Here is a 10,404-nt window from a genome sequence, read left to right as displayed (position 1 = left end):
AGTTTATTAACCCCTGTCATCTCACCATTTACCTTGTCATCGTCAAATGGCCATTGGTACACAGCAGGTATGTCTTAACAAGTAAAAATAATGCAAACATGAACAATGTGTCACAAAAAGGAATTATTAGAAACTACAGAAACTAAACATTTTTGTATCAAAGATCACCTCTAAAGTTCTGTAATTATAGTACAATAAAATGTAGATGATGAAAAGTGCAGAGGTAAGTAATGCCAAACATCACTACTACTTTTCAAACGGTTTATTTTTTTAATCCATCATTACATATTGTCAAAACTTCAAAGAAAGCATATTTAATAACTGCATAAATAAGAGTAATACTGTGACAAAAATACCAGAAAATACAGAGAGAGTAATCATCAATTCTAAAGTGAAATTACTAATTTTTTTATAAATGGAAAAAATATTAATTAAAAATGAACAGAACTGAAAAAACACTTAACAACACAGAACATGAGAAAAAAGGTTTACAAGCTTTAGGGTGGAGTGTACATTGGTCCCACATCAAATTAAAGTCTGATTTGAACAAAAGAGAGTTTCTCATCAGTAAGGCCTCTCTCTCCGGTCATGTCTGTGTTCACCCCTGGTAAACACAAAATGGACACATTGAAATAGTGTTCTCACATAAACGCCTGTAATCACTGCACAGTATATATAGGCAATAATTAAGCAACATTTCTACCAGTTAAATACATAACATGCATAATAATGAAAAATTCACCTTGAGTCCATTTTGCCAGCCCCGTATCCTCCACGATCACCTCCTCTCCCTCCCCTAAAGCCTCCTCGATCACGACCACGGAATCCACCTCGATCAAAGCCACCTCTGCTTCCCCGGTCTCCACCATAACCACCTGTACACATAACATGCTTTTACAGAAGAGTCCATTCTTCTAGTTAATGAAGTTAGATGTCACTACAACATCTTGTTCTTTTGGAAATGTTCTCTTTACCTCCCGTCGGTGGCATTCCTCCTCCATTGCCTTCTGGTTTCGGATCTTTGCACTGATTACACTCATTTCGCCACGAGAAGTTCAAATTACCACATGTTCTAAAGATATAAAAAAAATCAACATGTGTTTATGCACTTCTCCCAAATCTTTCGAAGCTTTTACATGCCAACACTTACGGGTTTGAACATTTCCAGTCCCCTGCTCTCTGCTGGCCACCTCCACCTCCACCACCACCACCTCCATTATTGCCTGGGAAACCACCCCCACCACCTTGTCCTCCGCCAAACCCCCCACGTCCCATTGGCCCTGTATGAGAGGAGATGAAAACAACGTCAGGAAAACAAAAAGACAAGCACAAAAATAGGAGGAACCCATAATTTGATTTTACCTCCACGACCACCTCTCATGCCTCCATCACCTCGTCCAAATTCAGCTCTGCGAGTGGCGAAGGACACCTTGATTGGACTTCCATTGAAGTCTTTACCTGTGGAGACAAGGTATACAGCATAACTCAAACAATAAATGGGATATAGATGTAGTCTGGATTAAAGGAAAGGATGCTGTCAGATGGCCTATTTTAACCCACCATCAAACCAATTGATGGCAGCTTTGGCAGAGGGGGGATCATCAAAGGAAACTGTGGCCTCGCCCTTGAGCTTGCCTGTCTCTCTTTCTGTATAAAGATTTATCATGGGTAATGCGGTCTTCTTATTGACCTGTGTGAGAAAATGAATAGTGAGGCAAGGGGAACCACGTGAAAATATCTGCTGCACATTATTTTTCAGGCTTTATTTATCATGTACCTTGATGATACCAATCTGCTTGAAAAACTCTGCAACAGATTCCACAGTATAGTTGTCTCCAAGACCTTGTACAAAAATGGTGTTATTGTCAGAATTATCCTGGTCCTGCACTGTAAAACAAACAAACATGATAAAGTTTTCACTGTTTGTGTAATAGATGTAAACATAACATAATATTAGTTGATGTAGTTAAAATTTAGATCATTTTACTTACTATTATGCCCACCAGCTCCATGATCCCTGGGCCCTTTTAAGCAAATTAACACTTATTAATATTAAGCAAGCATGAATGCAAATACACAATTCACAAAACCACATTTACATCACTTGTTCTTACTTCCCTTTCAACATAAATATATACAGGCAAACAATTCGTGAAAATGTTTCTTTTGCATGCTTCAGATGCAAGGAACAACAACTGTAGTTACATTTCTGACTCCATAAAAGCAATTCTATAAGCACCAACAAACACATTCTAGTGTTCTAATTTTACCACTGTACTCTCTTTCATTTTGTACAATGTTTTGGAAATGCAGAAACAACCAATGTTTAAATAGTCCCAAGAACTCAAGTGGAAGATTCCCTCAAATCGCAGCTGGATTCATCTCCACCCTTTATACCACAGATCCTTCATTTTACGAATGTCAAGCACAGAAAAGCAACAGTAATAAAATCACACATTTCCAGTCTCACTGCTAGATAGCAGCTGTTGGTACTTTTTTCACCATCTCTTTAGCTGTAGGTATTTAATCAACATGCATGTATAAGAAACTATTACCTTTTTTTCACCCAGCCACAATTTATACACCCATTTTGGCACAACACGTTCAAACTTTATCCCCAGGACTGTCCCATTCTTGTAGCTTTTATATAACATCAAGTAAATTAACAAATCATTAAATCAGTTTTTAAGTAACACATGTTCATCTTTGTCCCAAACATCAGAATTACTTTTAAGTAGCCTCGCCGAAAGTCATGGAAATAACTGGTGTACTTTCATTATTCACAGCAGAAGCATTGAGCATGACACTGTATCTGACATAGGCAAGACATCTTCAACCATGAAGTGTAGCAGGCTCCTTGATTCCAATCCGCCAGATTTCAGATCATAGCCTTCAGCAAAATAAACTTCTAGCAAGACAACTTTCAGTGTGTCCGACGTATTATTGACAATATGACATTTAAGCTTCAATACCTTGTTATAGCCTGTAGATGCAGTATGTGTTTGTGTGGCACCCACAAGAAAGTTCAGGCTGTGGTTGACATCTTCTAACAATTGTGAACACTTATATTTCAAACCATTCCCCAAAATTTTGAATATACTGTCAAACTCTTTTTATCTTTAGGGATTAATCACCTTTTATTTTTAAATCAGTCTTTGTACGTACATTTTCTATGCGTTGTGTTGATTTATTTCACCTCAGCATCTTCATAACACCATTACAACCCCAAAACCTTTTTCTTATTGATGGCCCAACTGACACGGATTTTCGAGAATTCGTTTTTTATGGCTTCTGAATCACTTCAAAAAGCACACTGCTCATAACTTAGGTTCATAGAAAAACTAAATAATGAAAACCAAAAATATGGATTCTTAGTTTAAGTCCAACATAACCATCAACTTTATGAAAAAAGCTGTCCCCAAAACAACGTTTAGAGTTCGGTGAACACGTTGAATATTCATAATTTTCCCACAAACTTTAAGTGACATTACCAGCATCGTTAGAACCCCTGAGTCAATGAAGGTTCATGCAGATCACTTTCACACTGTTCAACCAATACAAAACTAAACAGTTCCACAGTAGATGCAAGCATTGATGACGAAGACCTATTTGGTCTCCACCAGGGGCGGCGTTTTCATTTGGCAAAGTATGGCAGTTGCCATAACCTAGCATTCAGACATAACAATGGAAACGAAGTGTGCATATTGATGCTCATTAAAGATTATTAAAATATTTAAGACTACTGTATATCTTTGTGCATCAGAAGAGCGTAAAAACACCACTCACTCATCAACAGCTCCAATGGTGTAGTGGGTAAGATGTGTGACTAGTCCTTTTTGACACTATCACGTTGCAGGTTAAAATCCACCTTTAGCTTGTCAACATTTTCATATCACATATTGGATCATTTACTCCATGTGCCAGGGTTATTCCAAGCGTCTTTTGGATTAATGTTATGTGTGTTTTCTTTGGATGAACTTTAACAGATTTGCACTGCTTCAACACCACTACTTATGCAATAAACTGCACTGCGACAAGGTAAGACATGTTTTATATTTAAACGCGTTTTCTGTTAATTTCATGTTTGGCCTTTATTTTAGACTCGTACCCGATAAACGGTGTCGTCTGTGGTTTTTAATGACAACATCTGGCTGTGGGTTTGATGCAATTGTCACACACAGTATAAATGGCATATGGATTGGTAGATCTTTTTTGGAGTCGCCCTTTTGCTGCCGAAATTAGAGCTTTAAAATCACATTTCAAACAATATGAGGGTAGGGTTTGTTATCTGTAAGTCTTTGTGCATGTTCATGCATTGATTCAGTTTCGTGGATTCTTGAACAGGTTTTGTTTAGATATGATGTGGTATAATTTAGGATTTTGTTACTTTGGAATGTCATTGTTGTATGGCCAGAGGAAATTTTGCCATACCCTAGGTTTTGGTGAAACGCCGCCACTGGTCCCATCTGTAATGACTTTGGTTGACACCTGTTCACAGATTTGGTCTGCAAACCAACCCAACATTTGGAATCGCATACTAGGAAAAGCTTTTGAATTATTAGATACTACCATGTTTCACCAACCATTAGGTACCATTTGTATTAGGTACCACTTGATTTCCAATTTTAGATCTAATGAACCAATGCAAGTATTTGAAAGCCATCTGAAATAAACCTCCTAAAAAGCACTGAAATAGGAAAATGATTGAAGACTTCCTAGGATGTTTCATGTGTGCCAAGAGGTAAACACTTGGTAATGGTAGTTTTATGTAATGTTAAACCACTTAAATCTAACAATGATCCTTTACAGCATTTTGAAGATGAAACAATATTTGTATTTACAAATAATTGACACTGTAAAATTGTCATTTACCTAAACCAATTTTACTTGTAAAGTTTTACCAAGCATAACTGATACAACCAGGTTCAGATGTTTCCCACAAACTGTTAAAGTACCTTTTGTCCATGCAACATTGAGTGCCTTTTACATGCAGAAAATAAATCAGCCAGGGACCTTGTGGACATATTTGATGAACAGCTGTCCTTCAATGATCACATTGCAAAGACAACGCGATCCTGTCTATATGCCATATTCAACATTCGAAAGGTTAGACCCTATCTCACGGAGCATGCGGCTCAACTCCTTGTCAAGGCCCTGGTAATCTCTAGGTTGGACTACTGCAATCCTCTCCTTGCTGGTCTTCCTGCAAAGGCTATTTAACCACTTCAGCTGGTTCAAAACGCAGCAGCACGCCTCGTCTTCCATCAGCACAAACGGGCTCATGTGACACTCCTTTTCATCTCTCTCCACTGGCTACCGGTTGAAGCCCGTATCAGATTCAAGTCAATGATGCTTGCTTACAGTACTATCACTGGATCTGCACCTGCATACTTTCACACCCTACTACACTCCCACACCCCATCAAGAACCCTGCGTTCAGCAAATGAGCGGTGCCTTGTAATGCCTTCTCATAAGGGCATTAAATCGCTTTCCCACTCATTCTCCTTCACAACTCCTTCCTGGTGGAACATTCTTCCTAACACGGTCCGGTCAACCACATCTCTCACTACTTACAACACACCTCTTCTGTGAATACTTGACAGACAACTGAAAATAAAACTAATCTTCTCTCAACAGGTAGTGGTCTAGCTTTTGTTGAAACTAGTAACTTTGTATTAGCACCTATCGTTCTATTGCTTATTGTTCCCGGAAATCGGTCAGAAGCTGTATTTTTATATCTCTTCTCATGTCCGACCGTACCTGCATATGCAACAACAGTTTTTCGTTTTGCCATTTCTATATCAACTGCATGATTTGTGAGCAGACTTGTATGCAATCTTTTACAGTAACTTCCATTTGGGACTTTTACTATTCCGCTGTCAGACATGCACACATAAACAAAACTGAGTGAAAACCGGTTAAGGCGTTTTCATACAACGCAAAATCAGAGTAATGGCCAAAAAACTACCTCTTGCGAACAGGTTTTGCTTACGCTGTTAAGGCTGAAAAAAAACGTTTTAAGCATTTACATGACCTTAAATGTTATCAGCTTATTAAGCATAAACAGAGTAAGACTGGGCATGTAAATGTACTCAATATCAGTAAACTACCAACCGTCTGTGACATGAACAGACATGACCCCCATTCCTCCCTCTTAGACCTGGCACTCTTTAAACCCCTGAAGTTCCTTGTTTAAAGAGTTTGTCACTTACCACCAAACTTATCGAATCCTCCACGATCGCCCATTCTGATGGAGAAGGAGAGAGAAGCGAGACGAATTGAAGGTTGATGAGGGTGGTGCCCCATTTCACTCCGGAGAGACCCTGCCATCTCCACCATTCTTTTTTTCTACAAGACCCACTTTTCCCTGCCATCCCCTGTCACTAAATTCATCTTGCATCATTACCCATAATCATAAAACCCTTTGCCCTGTTTTCGTTTAGAGAACAACTCTTACCATCTTTCTTTACCTGACAACTTTCAGTGATTCAGTTGATTGAATCATAAGTTTTACCAAACAAATTATTTTCCTTTGTCAGATTGAAGGCACTTATTTAACCCAAGACTCTTACCCATTATTTGGTAAAGGGCAGACATTTTTTGTAACTTTGGACTGAATAATTCGCTTTTAAATTGATACAGTTATAACTGATGTTAACAGCTTTTGGAATACTTCGGTAGATTCATAGTGCTTTTGAATATTAACGATTTTTCCTTGAACTGAAATCCTTTTCATGTAATCACACATTATTCTAGACTTATCCTCACTTTCTTAGTCCCCTTCCTTAAACAGTTTTCTAGCTTTCTTCTTCGAAAGGAAAAGCCTAATCGCTGAACCTTGTAGAAAACAGCCTAGGAGGAGATTTAAAGATTCATTAAAGCATTGCAACAAACAATAAACCTGAAGGAGAGGATGGAGAAGGTTTCAAGAATTAAGTGTTTTCATGACAGCACATTAGGGATGCAACAATACAGTTAACCCACGGTTCAATACATACCTCGATTTTGTTTCCCACGGTTTTCGGTTCTTATTTAATTCAGATTTTTGCCAGCGATTTTAGAAGTGATTTTCTATGATGTAAATAGTTCCCCGAAAGCCGCCGGGTTAAAAAGACTTTGGCAAGGCGCTGTAGATGCTCTCGCTGCATGTGCTTGGTTAGCAACGCAAACGTGCTGCTATCATATGCAGTGTAATAAAAAAGATGAAATACATTCTTGATTTGCCAAATTCGACAATGGGCATAGAGTACTTCCGATGGCCAGCCCACGTTTGTTCGTCGGCATTTAACAACATGTTGCAGACAGCCTTGCTTCACCGCTCAAATCTTTCACAAGTATCGCTAGCTCTACTTACTTTTGCGCATTTTTATTAGGTATTTACTTGTGGGGAGGCGATTTTCTTTCTCAGCAGTCCAAACACACAGACACGGACAAAAGCCAGTGCATTATAAAACAGAGAGTAGCCTAATAAAACGCACTGAAATTATGTAAACGCAAAACCGGAACACCGCAATTCACACAAGCGTATTGAACCGTGGAGGTTGTACCGAACGGTTCAATATTATATTGAGAATTGTGGCATCCCTACAGCACATTAAGGTGTACTGAGTTTCAAGTTCATCTGATGCTCATGTGACAAGACAATGGTACTGACCTTCATATTATATGACCAAACTATAAAATACTAATAATTGCTTGCTGTTTTCCAAATAAGCTTTGAATGTAGCGATTTTAGATCAAATAAAAATCACAAACCATTTACTACACATACAATGCCTATGCATGCAAAACATATTGCCAAACTCTATAAAACAGTATTAATCTGCGGACCCCCATATAGGGTGTTTAAAAAAAACTCGACATGTTTTCATGCAATGCAAGCGTGTAAAGTAAAATACAAGATGTGATGTCCTCCCAAAGACAAAGAGGTAAAATGATCAACTTATTGCCACAGGACTTACAGGTCCAAACCCATGAATTATTCATTTGTTCATTCATTGTGTAATTCAGGTAAATCAGTGAAGAACAGATTGTCATTTCAAATAAACACCTGGTCATTCATTATGATTTCTGATTTGTTTGTGCTCAGTGTTATGTGAACCTCTGGCTGGTTGCATAGTGTGTAGGGTAAAGACAAGGAAAGGTTTCTCAATTTAAGTTATATCCAGCACACTTGCACCAACTTCATCATTTTATGTAAATACCTGAGAACCATCAATATACACCAAACCATTCCGGGTTTTAATTGGACAAATTCCTTAGTTGCACCTATTGTCAACGTTGTTGTTTTACGTGAACCGTAACTTTACGCACCAAATCAAGATACTTTAAGGTCAAGGCCACCATTTACTTTCAGCCCAGCCAGGTTAGGTTTGCATACAGTGGAACACCTTTGGCTCTTTTGTAACTGAACCAACATTTCAACCTTTTAACATGACCAGCTCCACAACTTGTACCTCTGAAGCTTTTGATTTTATTAAAAGACACACTGATGTATACAGGTGGACTACATGTGGTGAAAAACTTCTGAAGAACAGAAATGCATAAAATGAAATGCTTCCTTACCCCATTCCTCCTCTGCCACGAGGACTTCCACGCCCGCCTCTGTCAAACCCACCCGCCCCTCGACCTCCAAAGCCACCTCCCGCTCCCCCACGACCACGTCCACCTCTGCTATCCTGGCTGTATCCACCATCCTGACCACCATAGCTGCCGCCTCCACCACTTAGGGGCGGAGAATCCTGATTGTAACCTGAAAATGCAGAACTCTTCATTTATCTGTGGAAATGAACCCATGAGCAGTAACAAATCAACTTTCATCATGACATCTCGCTCACCTCCCTGTCCATACTGACTTTGTTGCCCGTAGTTCTGAGGCGGTGGAGAACTGTAGTTGGAAGGTGGGTTGTACGGCCCACCTCCATGTTGAGAGGATTGTTGTTGTCCTCCACTCCCCCTGTATCCACCACTCTGGCCTCCACTGCCCCCATATGCTCCAGATTGCCCCCCACTGCTTCCATAACCCCCACTTTGACTTCCGTCACCACCCCCACTCTGTTGCTGCTGCTGTCCATAGCCAGATGACTGGGAGTTGTTGCCGTAGTTACTGAAACAGGAAATGGGTGTTAAACGATCTAAATTAATTGAACCACACAGTAAAATCTAGATTTGAAGAACTCACCCAGAGCCAGAGGAAGGGGAAGCCTGATGCTGGTTGTAGCCAGAGAAAGAGGACTGCTGGTTGTATCCTCCGCTTTGAGATGGTGGAGGCTGGCTGCTATTACTGTAGCTTCCAGAACTATAGGACTGACTGGACTGACTATAGCTCTGAGAAGGTGGCTGAGACCCATATCCTCCTAAAAATGCAATAATTTAGGAATGTAGTGAGCTTGGTATCATTATCTACACCATTTAAGATATTGATAAACATGGAACTGCTACAGTAAATAGCAAACACCCTCTATCAAACAGAAATCAATGATACCTGACTGGGACTGTCCATAGTTGGAGCCATATCCACTCTGACTATAAGGGGCAGAGCTGCTCTCTGAGTTTTGGTTGTATCCTCCATAGCCCTGTTGGCTGTAATTCTGGCCAGAGGGTTGAGTGTAACCCTGACTGGACTGTCCTCCATAACCACTGTAACTGACCACAACACAACGGACTCGTTAGTTTATCCGAATCCTTAATCGTACATTTTCTAATCGTACTTTAAACCGTTGTGATGGAAATGGTGAACATCTTACCCGTGGCTTGAAGACTGAGCGTAATCTAAAGAGGAAAGAGAAAGCACGTTCACTATGAACCCTTGTGATAAACGTTCTAGTGACGTTATCTGTTGCGTTGCTAACAATAATAGATCAATATAATATTCTTGAAATTGTCATTGTTCAAGCGACGTATCTCGTCTCATACGAGTCGGAGAATAAATGTAGGTCAGTAGCACAAACCAGGCAGCTCCGATTGAAAAAAGCCGCAAACAAAATGGCGGAAGCCGACATGTTCTTCTATTCCGACTTTCACAAACATAACGCGGTCGCATCAAATGGGTCCATCGCTTTCATAAAAGGGCGATGTGTTGCCTCTCTGTGTTTTAGCTAGGTGTGACAAAAATATTACGTTATACGTTTTGAACAAATTACCAGCTAGGTATTTCATCAGTGCCGTTTGGCTCACGAATACTGGTTAACTTTACAACAAAAATCGAAATCATCATTTTCCATTGAATGTCTTACCGTTTGACGCCATAGCGTTTAAAATCCTGTTTGGGTGTTGATGCAGATGACTGTATGACTAGAGTGTTGTGTTCACCTGTCCAGTGTTTAGAATATCAACTGCGCAACAGACTGCGTTGGTTCGCTCGTGCATGTAGGCGTTTTGGTCTCTATGTGATGTCATTGGGTG

General features: G+C 39.7%; 1 protein-coding gene across 2 annotated transcripts; it reads right to left on the bottom strand.

The window, feature by feature from the left end:
- Positions 1-254: 254 nt before the first annotated feature.
- On the bottom strand, positions 255-10,368 carry fus (FUS RNA binding protein). 2 transcript variants are annotated; one of them, XM_079457198.1, is made up of 15 exons: positions 10,236-10,368; positions 9,747-9,771; positions 9,485-9,645; positions 9,182-9,356; positions 8,838-9,106; positions 8,566-8,752; positions 6,213-6,247; positions 1,992-2,024; positions 1,778-1,887; positions 1,561-1,690; positions 1,363-1,458; positions 1,151-1,280; positions 975-1,072; positions 743-875; positions 255-604 (listed from the first exon to the last, which is right to left on the bottom strand). In XM_079457198.1, the coding sequence occupies exons 1-15, from the start codon at positions 10,246-10,248 to the stop codon at positions 565-567; spliced, it is 1,635 nt and encodes a 544-aa protein (XP_079313324.1). In that variant the 5' UTR covers positions 10,249-10,368; the 3' UTR covers positions 255-564. The 2 variants fall into 2 exon arrangements, with proteins under 2 accessions (XP_079313324.1, XP_079313325.1); XM_079457199.1 differs by having other exon boundaries at positions 9,485-9,639.
- Positions 10,369-10,404: the final 36 nt, after the last annotated feature.

Source organism: Barbatula barbatula (genome assembly GCF_947034865.1).
Source record: "Barbatula barbatula genome assembly, chromosome: 5".
Classification (NCBI taxonomy): Eukaryota; Metazoa; Chordata; class Actinopteri; order Cypriniformes; family Nemacheilidae; genus Barbatula; species Barbatula barbatula.
The sequence above is the reverse complement of the archived record's forward strand: the minus strand, read 5'-3'. Positions and strand labels throughout refer to the sequence as shown.